Source organism: Talaromyces atroroseus, assembly GCF_001907595.1.
Source record: "Talaromyces atroroseus strain IBT 11181 chromosome Unknown scaffold_1, whole genome shotgun sequence".
Lineage (NCBI taxonomy): Eukaryota > Fungi > Ascomycota > Eurotiomycetes > Eurotiales > Trichocomaceae > Talaromyces > Talaromyces atroroseus.
Window position 1 is genome coordinate 2,458,444 of NW_017971433.1, and position 16,902 is coordinate 2,475,345.

Here is a 16,902-nt window from a genome sequence, read left to right on the forward strand (position 1 = left end):
TGATAGATACCAAATAAACACCGCTTGGTACTCAGATGCATTGAATATATACCTTCCTAGGTAGGTAATTGTTGTCCGTAGCATTGGAATAATGTACTGTTCTTAGATTTTATGAACTGCATCCGGGTATTAACTCAAAAACAAACGCCATCTGATGCTGATACGAGATATCTGCGAAATCACCTAGGTATCCGCCATAGTACAGTGTAGCCAAAGATAATATACCACAAAAAAAAAGGGTTGCTACTGAATCAGCTCGTCCTTCCCCAAAAAAGCCGCCATAGGATCTGCTGCAGCCAACCGACTTCGTTTATACGACTCAAGTTCTTCCTCATCTATACCCTGGTGGAATGTATGGAGGTCTCGCTTTTTCGCATCTACAGCCGCCCGCTGCTTTTCTTCCTCCGCTTGTTTGGAGGGCTCTTCGTCTTGTTCATCTTGATCAACAGAAGAATCGAGGATGGCTCGATTCTGCGCATCTTCAAAGGCTTTTTTGCCTTGTTCACCCGTACAATAACTGTTTTTAACCGTCGAATGACAACAAGCATAGCCCCACTGGAAGTTAAACCACCAGCTACCCCATACCGATTTGTGGTTGTTAACAAGTATATCCTCGGCGTACTTCGATTTGACTGCTTTCTTTGGCGCTCCTTTGATAGCGCCCGTCTCGTCGTATTCGACAAATCGCTCGTTCTCAATAACAGCAGCATCGCGTAATGGAGCGGCTTTCATGTGCTCTTCACCACCATACTTCTCCAACAATGCTTTTCGCTGTGTCTGGCGTTTCGCTTCTGTCTCTGCCAATTCCCGCTTCCGGAGAATCTCGCCGGACGTAGGATTTGCCTGAAGATGGTGTTGCTTGTTACCGCGTTCTTGTGATTCCCATGCATACTGCTGAGCTCTCTCGAATTCCGCAGCGTCTCCCGAAGCTCGAATAAAATTCTCCTCGGCAACAAGCGCCGACGTCGCATCTGCCTGCACTCCCATACCAATCATCGAACGCGTTTTGGGATCGTATTTTGCCGAGTCAAGATCCAAGTTCAAAAGATACTTGGCTGTATCTTCACGGATACGCAGATTCCTTGTAGCCGTACTCTGTTGTCGACCCATATCCGACTCTTCAGCATATCGGGCTTCTTCTTGGTCGCCTGCGTCATTCTCGTCATCATCATTATCGCCATCGGCTGCCTTTTTCGTACGTCTTTTGAGATTCTCAAGCTCTTCGTACTCCTCGACTACGTTACGATATTCAGTCGCATCGTATCCATTCCACCGATCTCGCTTGGCATCCCAGCCAAGCTGGACATCTTGTATAACTTCATCCGCCTGAATATCCTTTCCAGTCCATTTTGCACCGTGCTTTCTAGGACGACTGAGGCATTCCTTGGTCTTATGTGACATGGCACCACAGTTCTCGCATGCGCCCTTTCGATACTTGGTGGCGGCGGGCCCGGCGCGCTTCCCTCGTTCATACCATTTTGAATCCGCTGCTTGTTTCTGTAGACGTTGATGCTCTAAGTAATCGGCCGCCGAAGATTCGTCGTCGATATAGAACGGCTTCTTTGCAATGAAAGATGGGATATACTCATTGCGCTCTTTCGACGGCACATCGGTGGGTTTCCGCGACATGGCGACCGAAGTAAATGGATGCTCATGTACGACAAGAGCGAGAAAGAGAACAAGTAGAAGGCGCAGTGAAAAGTGGCGATTATGTTTAGTTGAGAGAATCTCTGCCGCTCACCAGCCTCAAATGCCAAGCCCGCCAAGCCTTGACTGGAACAATATCACGTGATATTTACTAAAAACGGCATAGCTAAGATATGCACGTCATCATGTTGATGCATTTCATTCCTTCATAATTCGCGGTATGCAGAAACGCGCTCCTTGACTGACGATGATTGACTTTTTGACGCCATCCACGCCTTTCAATTACTGTAACACAACACTGTATATGTAGCATCATGGTTCTGGTTAACCCTGCATATCTCCTCAATACATACAATGGACAACTTTCGCGTCCGTTTGAATTGCATCGATCACTATCAAGCAGCCCCGACTGAATTCGATCCTCCGGTTCCTTTTGCCAACGGAGTCTCACAGCGAACTGAAAGACCCAAAGTCCCCGTCATTCGGGTCTTTGGTGCAACAGAAACTGGCCAAAAGGTGTGCGCTCATATCCATGGAGCCCTTCCGTATCTGTATATCGAATATAGAGGCGGCCTTGCATCGGACGAAGGTAGGTACCCTTAAAGATCTCTGCATTTGTGAGCTATAGCGATTTACAGTTTACCCATTTATCAAGTGAATAATGCCATTCGCAACTTACATGGATCTATCAATCATGCCTTGGCGAGCAGTTATCGCCAAAATGCTTACGATGGAAAAGTCGCCTATGTTGCACACATCTCCTTGGCCAAAGGCATTCCATTTTACGGATTTCATGTTGGATACCGGTTCTTTTTCAAGATATATCTATTAAATCCTTTGAATATAACTCGGCTGGCCGATCTTTTACGTCAAGGTGCAGTGATGAAATGTTCGCTGCAGCCTTATGAGAGTCACTTACAGTATATTCCTCAATGGATGTGTGATTACAACTTGTATGGCTGCGCCTACTTGGACTGCTCCAAAGTCAAATTTCGGTCTCCCATACCAGAGTATCTCGAGTTGTCCAACCTGGATCATCGGTGGCATGATCGATCTATTCCTCCAGAGAATATCACTAGCGATACAACCCTACCAAAGCAGAGCCATTGCACGTTGGAAGTCGATATCTGTGTTCAGGATATTGTTAATAGAAACGCAGTTAAGGAGAGACCACTACATCATGATTTTATCGAACGGGTGCACCCAATATCAGCGGAGGAAAAGCTTGTCCATAGTATGGCTGGTCTGTGGCAGGACGAGACACGCAGGCGCAAGAAAAGACTGGGAATTGAAGATCCAGGGAGTAGCCCCTTCACAGATGAGGAACTGGTCTCCATGTCAGCTAGTCCGCGGGACAGGGAAAAGGCTGGCTGGATACACGAAGAGGAGTTTCGAGAGCAGTTGCTTAGAACTGTGGACGAGGGAAAAAAGGCAGACAAAAATGAAACATCAATTTCTTTTGATGATTATGTTAAGCATGATCCTCTTGCACATACAGTTCAGTCCACCAATGAAAGTGTGGAGGACCTCTATCCTCAGAGATTGGAGCCATTAATGACACAGATTGCATTGCCAGAACTGGGCGGCAATATCAGCATGGATGATTACGATAATACGATCTTCTCCGATGGGTTTGATATTGAAAACGAATCTGACGATATTCATGCAGATTCAGAAAATGAGTTTAATGAACAGGCTGATTTGTCTGCCGATGATTCACCCAATTGCTCGTTCCAGATCGACGACGACTTGCTGAATGCTTTTAACGGTGGACTAACAGAAAACCACGAGGCACATGAAACTCTTGTGAAGAGTAAAACAAGAGCGAACGATTGGTACTTGGCGCCTTCAAGTATGGCTCGTTCGGTTCTTCGCAAGCGGGCAGAGCCAGGAGATGCAACTACCACTGAGGAACGGTCAAAAAAACGTCTAAGACATGAATATAATGACTTTGACAGTGGTGGGCTTCAAGCGAATCTAACAGGTAATGACGGGTTTTCCTCATTCGACGTGGCTGCAATCTTGGAAGAAGCCGGCCAAGATGACGAGCGTATCGGGCCAGACGATACTCCGCCTCTTTCTTCGCAGAATGAATTTCATTCTTCTCAGAAGACTGTGCGGGTCAAGACTACAGGTCAAAACCAACGACTCTCATTCCCTGTTGTTAAAGATCCCAATAATCCCATGACTTTACAGCGTTTTAGCCAGAGAAGTGTTTTGTCCAAGGAGAATTCGCAGCTTTCTCAACTCTTAATAGATGCGAGTTCAGGAGTGGCCAATGGCTCAGACAAGCCCTCAGAGCCACCGTTGGTAACCGGCGCTGACTCGACAGATTCACAATCACCCATGACTGCCTCGATGGCCAACATATATGATGCATTCAACATTTCGACTAGTCGCAAAATGCTGTTCTATCGTTATCCTTGCCCCAACCCACGTGATATTGATAAGACTATCGAGGATGATGGGCGGCCGGCAGTGGTCTACCAAAAAGCGTACTATAGTGATGACAACGATGTTCCTGAGCGATCACGCGAGTATGCAGGACGTGATTTCCGCTTGGCGAGTAGTTCGATACGTTATTTGCCTGACTTCGATAGGCAAGGGTCAAGTATACATTTGTTTACGGACAAATCACCGCCCATTCTAGGTCTCGAGGAACAACGGAGACAGGACCAAAAACTCCGTGAACTTGCGTCAGCACGGATATGGGAATTTGCCCAACTTCCCCCAACTCGTGACGAAGTTATCGAATGGCTCGAAAACGAAACAAAGGCCCATTGGGACCAGAAGAGCCAAAATCCTCCAACAAAACTCAATGTATTGTCTCAGATAGAGGGCGCCACACAAAAGAATCCGTATGGGTTCAAATACTCTCAGAAACAGAAATCCACCAGTGTGGAACACCAAACACAGTACATGAGCGTAATGAGCTTGGAGGTTCATATCAATACACGAGAGGGCTTAGCGCCAAATCCCGAAGAGGACGAAATAAGTTGCATTTTTTGGAGTCTTCAATCGGATGACGAGGACCTGGACAACAATAGTCATCTACAGGGCGTACATATCGGCATACTCGCACAGCCCGCCGATATTCTAGTTCCAGTGGCTAGATCTTTGTCTGTCGAAGTGCAAACAGAAACTTCGGAGCTAGACTTGATTACCGGTCTAGTCGACATAGTCCGAACTCATGACCCTGATATTCTCACGGGGTACGAAGTCCACAACGGCTCTTGGGGTTATCTTATTGAAAGAGCTCGTTTAAAATACGACTATGACTTATGCGACGAATTAGCCCGAGTCAAGTCCTCAGCACATGGGAGATTTGGCAAAGAAAGTGATCGATGGGGATTCAACAGCACATCTTCCATTAATGTAACAGGTCGACATATGATCAATATCTGGCGAGCTATGAGGACCGAACTTAATTTATTGGGATATACAATGGAGAATGTTGTGTTTCATCTGTTGCATAGGCGGATACCTCACTATCCATTTCGAGATTTGACTCGCTGGTTTACAAGGAGCAAGCCCCGAGATGTCATGAAAGTTATTGAGTACTACCTCTCGCGCGCACAGTTGGATTTGGAAATTTTGGACTCCAATGAATTGATACCGCGGACCAGTGAGCAGGCTCGCTTGCTTGGTGTGGACTTTTTCTCGGTATTCTCTCGCGGATCGCAGTTCAAAGTGGAATCGTTGATGTTCCGAATTGCCAAACCAGAGAACTTCTTATTGGTATCTCCTAGCCGCAAACAGGTTGGCCAGCAAAATGCTCTCGAATGTTTACCTCTCGTAATGGAGCCGCAAAGCAATTTCTATACTAGTCCTGTGCTGGTGTTGGATTTTCAATCGCTGTACCCTAGTATTGTCATAGCGTACAACTACTGCTATTCCACTTTCCTCGGAAGACTTGACAACTGGCGCAGCCGAAGCAAGATGGGGTTCATGGAGTATGAGCGCCAGCATCGAATCCTTGAACTATTGCAAGATCAAGTGAACATTGCACCGAACGGAATGATATATTCTAAGCCTGAAATACGCAAATCCCTACTTGCCCGAATGCTGAGCGAAATTCTGGAGACTCGTGTCATGGTCAAAAGCGGCATGAAAGCGGATAAGGACGACAAGACCTTGCAGCAACTCCTCAACCACCGTCAATTAGCCCTCAAGATGATCGCCAACGTCACCTATGGCTATACTTCAGCGTCTTTCTCGGGCCGTATGCCTTGTGCTGAGATCGCAGATAGTATTGTTCAGACGGCTCGAGAGACGCTGGAAAGGGCAATTGCTTTCATTCATTCAGTTGACCGATGGGGCGCAGAAGTGGTATACGGAGATACTGACAGTCTGTTCATCCACCTGAAAGGCCGAACACGGGATGAGGCTTTCACAATCGGCGAGGAAATCTCCAAAGCAATCACCAAGATGAATCCTCGCCCGGTCAAACTGAAATTTGAGAAAGTCTACCACCCCTGCGTTCTACTTGCCAAGAAACGATATGTTGGATTCAAGTACGAGCATCGAAATCAAGTGGAACCTGAATTTGATGCAAAGGGAATTGAAACTGTTCGACGTGATGGCACGCCTGCAGAGCAAAAGATCGAGGAGAAGGCATTGAAGATTCTTTTCAGGACGGCTGATTTGAGCCAGGTCAAACAGTACTTCCAAAAACAGTGCTTTAAGATCATGCAAGGAAGAGTTTCATTGCAGGACTTTTGCTTTGCGCGTGAAGTCAGGCTAGGAACTTACAGCGAGAAAGGTACGCTTCCCGCGGGGGCTTTGATCAGTACCAAAAAGATGATGGAAGATCCACGGCTGGAGCCACAGTATGGCGAACGTGTACCATATGTGGTGGTCACAGGTGCTCCAGGTTCAAGACTCATTGATCGCTGTGTAGCGCCTGAAGTTCTGCTAGATAACGCACATCTTGAACTTGATGCGGAATATTATATTACCAAAAACATTATCCCTCCATTAGAGCGAATCTTTAATCTTGTCGGAGCAAATATCCGCCAGTGGTATGACGAAATGCCCAAGATACAGCGAATTCGCCGCATTGAGGGAGCTTTCACAGGACTCGGCAGAGAGAATGGGGCAATGGTGATGAACACGGCCATAACTGCGACTTCGAAGAAGACTCTTGAATCATACATGAAATCCTCTACTTGCATAATCTGCAAAGAAAAGATCCAAGATACTACCGATCTCCCGCTTTGCGCCACTTGTTCCAGTCAACCTCACATAACCATGTTCAAGCTGACCTCGAGGCTTCAGCAAGCAGAGCGGCGGACAAGTAATCTGCATAAGGTCTGTCGGTCTTGCATGGGTGTTCCATTCGGTGACGATGTCAGCTGTGACAGCAAAGATTGCCCCGTATTTTATTCGAGGACGCGAGAAATGAGTCATTGGAGAAGCTCGGACTCTGTATTGGGACCTGTTATTAGGGAATTAGAACGACGAGGTGACGAGCGAGCTTTAGAGTGGTAGATGAAGGTTTTGTCTACAGTCTGCTTTGGAGCGGAGCATTGTTTTGGCGTTTTAAATGATGGTTAGATACCCCTAATGCACTACTTTTTGTTTTTGTTATGTGCTTCAGAACATTTTCGCGAGTCTTGCTGCTGGACAATTGCACTGGACAGACATACTAGCCAAACATACGCGGTAACTAAGGGACAGCACGAAGATCTAGCTGGCAGATCTCGCTATTTCCGGTATTCAATTGGATGCTAGGAATACTGTCACTGGCTGATCGTAGATTAGGGCAAGCTCAATCCAATAAGGTTAGCGGCAATAAAACCAGGCCTGAGGCTCTTAGGGCTAGGGCTGTGATGCACTTTTGTAAAAGCAACCCAACTCTGCAGACTGATCAATCACGTAAAAACGCCCAGACTGCCGTGTGTTTTCATCCCGGCATTTACACCGAGAGGGATATGCTAGCTACGGAGAAATTCCGGTCTCTTTCAGGCCACGAAGTGGGGAGAACACCGACATCTTGCAACTAATTGGTAGTAACCAGCTTTGCTCCATAGATGCACCCCGTGGGGAACGAAGAATCTCTCTATCCATCTAGAGCCTATATCGGACGACTATCGTCCGACATTCTTATCGTGGCTGTTCAAGCAGCTGAAGAACAGAGACGGGTTGGTTGTTATAAGAAGGAAGGTGTCCCCTTTCGAGACTGCCTACCAGAAGAAGAGCTTCCAGGTCTTTTGATGGCCATGGTATACTAGAAAGATCCAGCTCTTCATCAAGTATTTCTCCACTTCTACAATGGCCTCTTATATGGATACAGATGGCCAGCAGCCGCCCAAGGGTGGGTTTGTATCTTTGACCAAGAACCCTTACCTCTTCGGCGTGGCTTTGGTATACAGGCTCTCTTCCACGTTGTCTCTTTCAAAACTAATAAGCCATACTCGAATAGTTTTCGACTCTTGGTGGTATGCTTTTTGGGTATGATCAAGGCGTCGTCTCGGGCATTCTGACTATGGAGTCGTTCGGGGCTCGATTTCCTCGAATTTATACGGACAGTAACTTTGAGGGCTGGTTCGTGTCTACGCTTCTTCTATGTGTGTCTTTTCTCTTCTCAATTCCTTGAGAGAAACCTTCAGCTAATATTTCAACAGCGGCATGGTTTGGTTCCCTATGTAACGGCCCAATTGGCGATCGACTAGGCCGTAAGGTTTCGATGTTGATTGCAGTTGTGGTTTTTGTGATTGGTTCTGCAGTGCAATGCAGTGCCATGAATCTTGCCATGTTATTTGCCGGTATGTCCCATTTCTTATACCCTTTTCTCGCCTTCTTGGCTTGATCTAATGAGAAGGTTTCAGGCAGAGCTGTAGCAGGTCTTGCTATAGGGCAACTGACACAAATAGTGCCACTGTTTATCTCTGAGGTTGGTCTTTCGGTGATGAATTCCCATATAAACCCGTGTCTGATAATGGCCGATTAGATTTCTATTCCTGAAATTCGAGGTAGCCTAGTCGTACTTCAACAACGTAGGTCACTACCACTCCTGAACGACTAATAAGGCTTCACTGATTAACAAAACCAGTATCAATCACCATCGGAATCCTCGTCAGTTTCTGGATCGACTACGGCACGAACTATATCGGCGGTACTCGCTGCGCCCCCGATATCCCATATACCGGGGGAACATTGTCAAAGCCGACCTTCAACCCATACACCGACGTCCCATCTAACCGCCACTGCAAAGGACAATCCGAAGCATCCTGGCGTCTCCCCTTTGCGCTCCAAATCGTGCCGGCATTGAGTTTGGGCATCGGAATGCTGTTTTTTCCCGAGTCACCGCGTTGGCTACTCATGCAAGAACGCGATGACGAGGCACTCGCTACGCTGTGCCAGTTGCGTCGAAAGAGCTCGCGCGACGAGCCGGAGCTTGTCACTGAATATCTGGAAATCAAAGCTCAGCTCATGCTTGAGAACTCCTTTGCGAAAGAGAAATGGCCTCATCTTTCTGGCCTGAGGTTGGATGCGGCGCAGTACTTGTCGTTGTTCAGCACTTGGGCTCGGTTCAAGCGTCTTGCTATCGGGTGTGTTGTGATGTTCTTCCAGCAGTTTATGGGTGCCAACGGTATGTTTATTCATTTTTGTTCTTCTGTTGAGCGTTATGCCTAACTTTGCATTAAGCAATGATCTATTACGCGCCAACAATTTTCTCCCAACTTGGCCTCAGCGGCAACACATCATCTCTCCTTGCAACTGGCGTCTACGGCATCATCAATAGTCTGAGCACCTTACCAGCGCTTATCTGGATTGACAGTGTTGGCCGTCGAGTGCTTCTGATGTGCGGCGCTGTGGGCACTTGCATCTCCCTGGTCATCGTGGCAGGCATTATTGGCGCCTACGGATCTACTCTTGTAGACCATAAGACTGCTGGCTGGGTTGGCATTGCGTTTATATATATCTACGATATCAATTTTTCGTATTCGTTTGGTAGGTTCTCCCTCCCCTTCTTGCATCAAGAACAGAGGGCTAACGGCCTCAAGCACCCATTGGATGGGTTCTTCCATCGGAAATATTCAATCTGTCGATTCGATCAAAGGCTCTCTCTATTACCACGTCGGCAACATGGATGTGCAATTTGTGAGTTCATGCAGTCAGACCGTTATGGAAAGAATGTATTCATATATTAACAACTGCTCTCTGTCCAGCATCATCGGACTAGTTACGCCTGACATGTTATCGTCCATTTCTTGGGGCACATACGTGTTTTTCGCAGCTTTTTGTCTGATCGCGTTCGCTTTCACGTATTTTGTGATTCCGGAAACAAGAGGAAAGGTATTTGATTACAGATTTATAGTTCTATTGTTTTTTCCGTAAAAGGAAAAAAAAAAAGGAAGAATACTTTTCTATCCAACTTACTAACCAACAACGCCATATCATTTTCACAGAGTCTCGAAGACATGGACCTCATCTTTGGCGACACCGCAGCCCACGAAGAAAAGCAGCGCATAGTCCATTTTGAGGCACAGCTACGTGGCATGCCGCTTGTTAGTGAGGACGTGCTCAAGGAAGAAATTGTGCAGCAGGAGCATGTCCATGCACAAAACTAGTGCCTAGCTGGTAATGGTGTAAAGAAGACAAATTGACATGGGCCGTGGAGGTCCAAGTCTACTACTAACATTTGGCCGTGACACGAGTTGTTCAGTCCGCAGTGTTATATGCATGTTTGGTTTCAAATGTGTGTTTCTCGAGAGCTGAGTGTAAAGCAACAGAAAAACTTTCCAGATATCTGAAATACCAATCTTCAAACTACACCAATGGAGAATGCGTGTGAGGGTAGTTAGCAAGGTCTCAAGTGAAATTCTCCTGCCCTGGAAAGTTCACCCACTCGCCGAAATTGAACCCTGCTGCGCTGGGTGGTCCAATTCCGATTGCGCCAGGGCCTCCAATCTCATTCTGGAAAAGTCCAAAAGCGCCGCTGTCGCTAAATAACTGTCCAGGCTGCTGCATCATGAATTGGGTCTGCATGTCAGACTGTCTTTCTGCGATAGAGGTAGGAGAGCAGAGGCGGGTGATCACGTCGAGGCAGCGCAAAGCTAAACCATTGTTGCTGAGTGATGGATGGTTTAGTATAGTCTTGGTCGTTTCAACATCCTGGTACCAAGATGCAGCCTCCGGGGAGTTAGGATCAGTCATGATGAATAAGATAGGAATTAGAGCAGCCTGGAAGAGGAAGTACAATATGTACCAGGCACCGAGCCGGGTACACACATGGGTTTCCATGTATTCCATCATGGCCAGGATCGTAGTTCTTGCATATTGTAAGCAGTGGAGTCTGCATTCTCGTTCCGCTTGATCTTCTGGGGCATTTGAAGCATTTGTCGATTTCCAACGTTCAGACGCCCATCGAAGAACGAGAGGTCTATAAATCAAAATCCTCATATTCAAGTCTCGCCACATCAATCGACTTCTCATGAGCGCAAGCCAGTCCGGTTCATCAGGTATGGGGCTCTTCAAATATATAGGCAACTCGTTGTACCATTCCTCCATGGGCTTTTGTAATTCTTGGGTCTCCTCTATAGTAATTGTTGGACTAGAGATGAGTAGTCGTTGGTAAACATGATTGGTTTTCAAATGAAAGTTTGTCTGTGCAATAAGACCGGTATACTTTGTCGGTCCGTTAACCTCGGCGGGCATTGTTGTTGTCGCTGGTGTCAGTGATTCCTCATGAATATTGAGGACGTGCTTCGCGTCCATGATGGTTTCATCTGGCAGAAGAATTGGACGTCCAAATGTCTTCGCCGCTCCACTATCAAACATAAAAACTCCCCACCATAAACGTCTGCGGATCTCTCGCTGTAGCAAACTGATTTTCCAGCCTGGAAACTCCTTATGAATTCCAAGACTCATCGACATCCTTACAGCTAGCCCAAGATAATTCCAGCCTGTGTTTGGTTTATTTCGCTTTTGCGCGTAGTTGCTGAGAAGGAGCAATGCCTGTACAAGGGTAAGGTTTCCCATTTCAAACGCGGAGGCCTGTTGCACGTGATTTCTGGCTTCTTGGTAGAATGTAATGTCCAGATCTGAGCTATCGTCGCCGATGCTCCATGCACCAAGGGCTAAAATCGTGTTGAGCAGAATGTGCCATGCTTGCCCGTGGGGTCGGGGAATCTGCTCGTGGTATTGTGCCCGGAATGTACTTTCGTGAACAAAAGGGTAACTGGTATGATAGTTCAGAAAATAAGCGTCGATAAAGGCCTGTTCCACTAATCCAGAGGGAGCCGAGCTAATCAAATGGGACTTGAGTGGCGCGGTCCTGTGGAAGCTCGTCGTCCCACCTGGCGATGGAATATCCAGGTTGAAGCCATGCTCTGTAATTGTTCGTAGCGGAACCACACTAGACGAAGCTCCGAAGTAGCCAGCTCCTTCAGGCTTGATCGACAAGGCAGCCATGCCATCGGCTAGATCGCCGAGGGAAATTTCTCGCTCTGCCCAGTCAAATCCGTCGGCTTGTTGAGGTACTGCTTCTGCGGCAGGTTCAGAATGTTTGCTCTCTGGACGAGGGCGTGGCGATTCCTTCGATGATGTTGATGGCGATAGTGACTTTCTATGACGAGGCTCATGTTCCTGGAGTAAGGAAGCCACGACATTGTCCACATCACCGCCAGGGAATAACTTGCTTAGTGCCGTTTCAAACGCACTCAAGCGATCTTCCACATAAGTAAGATGTCTACACAGACACTCAGTAACCTACTTGGTGGCAACAAAAAGGGGTATACTGACTGTCGCGTCAAGGGACTCCGAACAACCTTGGGGCTGTAGACACAATCCTTGCCAAGCTTCAAACATTGGAGACATGTTGGCTTCCCTTTGGAGCACTGTATCAAAGAAACTTCGTCAGTCGAGCCTCTTTCTTCGGTTAAGCATATTCAGAGAGAACTACCCTTGATTTTCTCGCTCTGCACTCGTCACACTACATACAATGTCAGCGATGTTTCGGCTGTTCAAGTCAAGCACTAATCATACAGCGAAGTTTTGCACATCACGAGCGCTGCTCATTTCGTAAGACTTGGCCCGCACAGCAAGCCGAAAGAAAGGACATTCGTAGGCTCGTAGAAACACATTCAATCATCTGAAGCAGATTAGCGAGATGGCATATATAATCTGACAGATCATGGAACAGCGCATTTCTTTTTTCCTTTTGTTTGTAAAAATAAGTACCGCATCCGAGTGAATACAAAAATAAAAGGAAAGGTAATAAAAAAAGGAAAAATGGAAATGAAAAGAGAAAGTGTTCACAGATATATCCGGTTTTTAGAACAAGGCATGTGGAAGTCCTAAGTAGTCTGAACACGGCAGCGGCGGCACTCACAATTTGCGAAAACCCCGAGTTCGATATGTATCACCTCACGTCACCATCCGGAGATGCGAATACCTTGCAAAAGTCGCCAGCCTCGAGATCTCATTCAAAGCAGATGGCGGAGCCGACATGACACTTGGATCACGGCCTGGTTCCTGGTTCTGGAATGATGCTTGGACAACAAAAAGCGAAGAGTCGAAGACATCGAAATGCCCGGATCAGGAACCACGTGATGGCGACGGTTGCGCCAATCACGGCGCGCGCTGGCAACTGCGGGCCCCATGTCGCCACGCCGGAACCGGAAAAAGGTAGCTCCATTGCCTTCTATGAAACTTACGGATAGAATGTGGCAGCATGTTTGGCAGATACAGCCCGCGCCTAGGAACGAACCAAGCAATGCCCCCTATTACACGGACAGACCTCATGCAATGCATACATACACCGAAGTTTCCAACATATTGACGGGATGTCATCCCCTTTCATTTGATCTAGGTTACATACAAAGGAAATGAACAATGCAGAGACAGCAAGCACGTAAATGGCTCCAACGCCATTGACTTTGAGTTTGGGTCGACCCGTTCCTCTTTATATCCACACAGTTGCCGGTGTAAGGGAGTCTGAGATCGCTGGCATATTGGGAGTAATGGGTAATTTTTTCATAGATGTCACATGATTGGTCGAACTTAAGCCTTGTCAGGGTTGTGGTAGTTGACGCTGCTGTTCCAACTGTTGTGTTTTTTTAAAAAAAAGAGAGTTTAGTATCTTTCGTCAATCGCGGACATGAATATCCGATTGCAGCTAGCATAGAAATCCTCGGACACTTACAACAAGGTCTGTCGAATAGTTAGTAAGTTATCTTAACCAATGGATGTTTCTTCCTCAGCGGCGATTACATACCTTGTCACCGTCACCCCAGGGGAAGTTCTTAGAGCGGACATTTTGGTAGGCGTATTCGGTGCGCTCCTCTAGAGGGGGCATGTGGTTCCAGTGCTCCCAATGCTCGGTCCACAGGTTGTAAGCGTTGACACCTCCTCCGATAAGGCAGGGAATCACAGCGCTAACACGGAAATGTCAGTATAGAAGAGGGAAAGCGTCGAATCGAACGTCGGATACGTACTAGATAGAAAGTCTCTTCCAGAGAGCTGCGAGGGGTTATGTCAGCAATTGAGTCACCAGAGCAACAGCAGAAGAAGCAAGAATTGATCCAATATCATTCGAGAGGAAACTTACTGCTAGTAGTGGCGGCATGGTGCTTGACATTCTCGCGCTCACGGTTGAAGGCGTTGTCAACGATCCATTCGGGCTTGGTCTGGCTGCTGTTGAAACGGCGCTGAACGGCGTTGCGGAGGGGAGCAGCACGGGTCTGCTGGCCCAGACGAAGACCGAGTCGGTACATGTTGCGCTGAGAGGAGATGTCTTGGGGGGAGGAAGGCAATTGGCGATGGGTTGGACTTGGGTTCTCGAAGTGTGGTGAGGTTCGTTCGGGTGGTCTGACGAAATCCACTAGTGAACCCCGTGATTCGCCGGCCAGCCGGCGCCAAGACTTTCAGCTTATGTCAGCCGCTAAGGCCCGTGACATCACTTGCGGCCTCAGGCATGCAAGGTTTTCGCGAGGGTCGCCGTGACTTTGTGCCAAACAGCCGCGAAGACCGCGTAGCATATGTCTTGCCGCGTGATTTTCCGGAGCAAGGAGATATACAGCAAACTGCTATAGAGCCTGGATATCTACTATTCGCCATTTCTTTCAACGAAGTATGTGAGACGACGAAAGAGACCGTCGCGATGGGCTTCCGGATAACGACATGGAACGGTACGTTTGGTTAGCTTACTCCTGATTCGTGATTGAGGCTAATGATATATATGATAGTCAATGGCATACGGCAAGTATACATGCATACCACTCGCTCAGTGTAATATAGTGCTTATACTTTTGTCTCTGTATAGAAATCCATTCGGATATCAACCATGGGCGGATAACCGGTCATTCAATGTGAGCAGCATTGTTCCGTTCATCTTAACGATCAAATACTTATCCGGTACCAGGCTATGTTCGATATCCTTGAAGCAGACATTGTCGTGTTTCAGGAAACCAAGATCCAGCGAAAAGATCTTCGAGATGACATGGTCCTCGTGCCAGGCTGGGACTGCTACTTTAGTCTTCCCCGGCATAAGAAAGGCACGTTTTACAATATGCCGCTTTATAAACCACCACGATCTAACCGTTCTCCAGGCTACTCTGGCGTAGCGATTTATACGCGCAATGCAACATGTGCGCCAATCCGCGCAGAGGAAGGCGTCACGGGCCTCTTGTGTCCTCCAAACTCCGCAATCCCATATCGCGACCTGCCGAATCATCAGCAAATTGGGGGATACCCTTCTGAGGAGCAGCTGTCCAGCTTGCAAACTGACCCAGCGACACTCGATTGCGAAGGGCGTTGCGTCATACTTGAATTTCCAGCATTCGTACTCCTTGGAGTCTATTGCCCGGCTGCCCGTGACGAGACTCGCGATGATTTCCGCCAAGGGTTTATTGGTCTGCTGGATGCCCGCATACGGAATCTCGTGTCGATGGGTAAGAGGGTTATCTTGACAGGAGACCTGAACATCTCCGTGGGCGAGATAGATTCCGCTCATCTGACCGAAGCCATCCGCAAAGGCACTGGGAGCGAAGATGAATTTGTCTCGACGCCTGTCCGGCGAGTCTTTAACCAGTTAGTTGAAGGAGCGAAAGTAATAGGTGAGCGTGACCTGGGGAGGGAATCCCCCGTGCTCCACGATATCTGTCGATCGTTTCATCCAGACCGAAGGGGGATGTACACTTGTTGGGAGACGAGGGTGAATGCAAGACCGGGAAATTATGGAGCGAGAATCGATTACATCCTGTGTAGCCTGGACATGAAGGACTGGTGGAGCGAGTGCGATATTCAGGAAGGTCTTATGGTATGTCCCACTCGATCGTTTCTACAACTCTTACTGACTCGCACAGGGCTCTGATCATTGTCCGGTATTTTCTGTGTTCAAGGACAATGTCTTCATCGACGGAGCTGAGAATGATATCCATGATATTGTAAATCCTCCTGGCGCGTTTGCAAATGGCAAGCGGCAGCGTGAATATTCGACAAAGGATCTTTTGCCTTTGTCCGGCCGTCTAATCCCGGAATTCGACCGGCGACAGAATATCAAGGATATGTTTTCCCGCAAGCCATCGTCGTCTTCCAAGGCAAGCCGCACGCCCACCATACTTGAATCAAACGGAAACCATGCCACAACTCCATCTAGGTCTGCGTCCTCGGAATTAATCCAGCTCTCTCAGAGTCCATCTAAACAGCCAATGCAATCAAACACATTTCTCCCCACAAATGGTTCTTCCAAACGTATTCGAAAAGAAAGCACGCCCGCACCGCCGCCCAAACGAAGTAAATCTACAGGGAAGTCGGATATAGGAACGTCAGGCAAAGGTCAGCAAAGTCTAATGGGCTTTTTCAAACCGAAGAACACGGACAAGGCACAGAACCTGAGTGAAGTTCAAGAAGCCAGCGATCCAGCTTCACAAGCTACTTTTCAATTCAGTCCTTCGAAGCCGGCAACTCCGTTGCCGTCCAAACCTATCCCAGAGTCACAACCTTCGATTCGGGCTCTAGACGACGCAACGACAGAAGCAATTGATGAGCCTGTGATCGATCCTATAGTCAGCAAGGAGTCCTGGACAAAGCTATTCACGAAAAAAACAATGCCCACATGCGAAGACCATGAAGAGCCTTGCATCATGCTCACGACTAAGAAGCCGGGCATCAACTGTGGCCGATCCTTTTGGATGTGCTCACGACCGCTAGGCCCCACGGGGCAGAAAGAGAAGGGGACTCAGTGGCGATGCAGAACCTTTATATGGGCCAGCGATTGGAATGGGTAGGCCGGGCATGTCTGGTGTC

At 47.7% G+C, this 16,902-nt stretch overlaps 6 protein-coding genes across 6 annotated transcripts; 3 read left to right on the top strand and 3 right to left on the bottom strand.

Annotated features, from left to right (window-relative positions):
- Positions 1-243: 243 nt before the first annotated feature.
- Positions 244-1,629, bottom strand: UA08_01937 (Pre-mRNA-splicing factor slu7; the record flags this gene model as incomplete). The annotated part of the gene is made up of 1 exon (XM_020261656.1): positions 244-1,629. One exon carries the CDS (start codon positions 1,627-1,629, stop codon positions 244-246), a length of 1,386 nt encoding a protein of 461 aa, XP_020123151.1.
- Positions 1,630-2,001: 372 nt separating this feature from the next.
- On the top strand, positions 2,002-7,137 carry UA08_01938 (hypothetical protein; the record flags this gene model as incomplete). The annotated part of the gene is made up of 3 exons (XM_020261657.1): positions 2,002-2,163; positions 2,214-2,236; positions 2,286-7,137. 3 exons carry the CDS (start codon positions 2,002-2,004, stop codon positions 7,135-7,137), a joined length of 5,037 nt encoding a protein of 1,678 aa, XP_020123148.1.
- Positions 7,138-7,920: 783 nt separating this feature from the next.
- UA08_01939 (hypothetical protein) lies at positions 7,921-10,223 on the top strand (the record flags this gene model as incomplete). The annotated part of the gene is made up of 10 exons (XM_020261659.1): positions 7,921-8,013; positions 8,072-8,216; positions 8,274-8,414; positions 8,523-8,542; positions 8,600-8,645; positions 8,702-9,241; positions 9,298-9,603; positions 9,657-9,753; positions 9,822-9,948; positions 10,062-10,223. 10 exons carry the CDS (start codon positions 7,921-7,923, stop codon positions 10,221-10,223), a joined length of 1,677 nt encoding a protein of 558 aa, XP_020123149.1.
- A 241-nt stretch (positions 10,224-10,464) lies between these two features.
- On the bottom strand, positions 10,465-13,430 carry UA08_01940 (hypothetical protein; the record flags this gene model as incomplete). The annotated part of the gene is made up of 6 exons (XM_020261660.1): positions 10,465-12,343; positions 12,397-12,491; positions 12,595-12,613; positions 13,049-13,145; positions 13,311-13,351; positions 13,414-13,430. The coding sequence occupies 6 exons, from the start codon at positions 13,428-13,430 to the stop codon at positions 10,465-10,467; spliced, it is 2,148 nt and encodes a 715-aa protein (XP_020123647.1).
- Positions 13,431-13,656: 226 nt separating this feature from the next.
- Positions 13,657-14,369, bottom strand: UA08_01941 (hypothetical protein; the record flags this gene model as incomplete). The annotated part of the gene is made up of 5 exons (XM_020261661.1): positions 13,657-13,699; positions 13,799-13,806; positions 13,871-14,030; positions 14,091-14,115; positions 14,204-14,369. 5 exons carry the CDS (start codon positions 14,367-14,369, stop codon positions 13,657-13,659), a joined length of 402 nt encoding a protein of 133 aa, XP_020123646.1.
- A 406-nt stretch (positions 14,370-14,775) lies between these two features.
- UA08_01942 (hypothetical protein) lies at positions 14,776-16,883 on the top strand (the record flags this gene model as incomplete). Its single annotated transcript, XM_020261662.1, has 4 exons — positions 14,776-14,783; positions 14,918-14,963; positions 15,017-15,913; positions 15,960-16,883. The coding sequence occupies 4 exons, from the start codon at positions 14,776-14,778 to the stop codon at positions 16,881-16,883; spliced, it is 1,875 nt and encodes a 624-aa protein (XP_020123645.1).
- Positions 16,884-16,902: the final 19 nt, after the last annotated feature.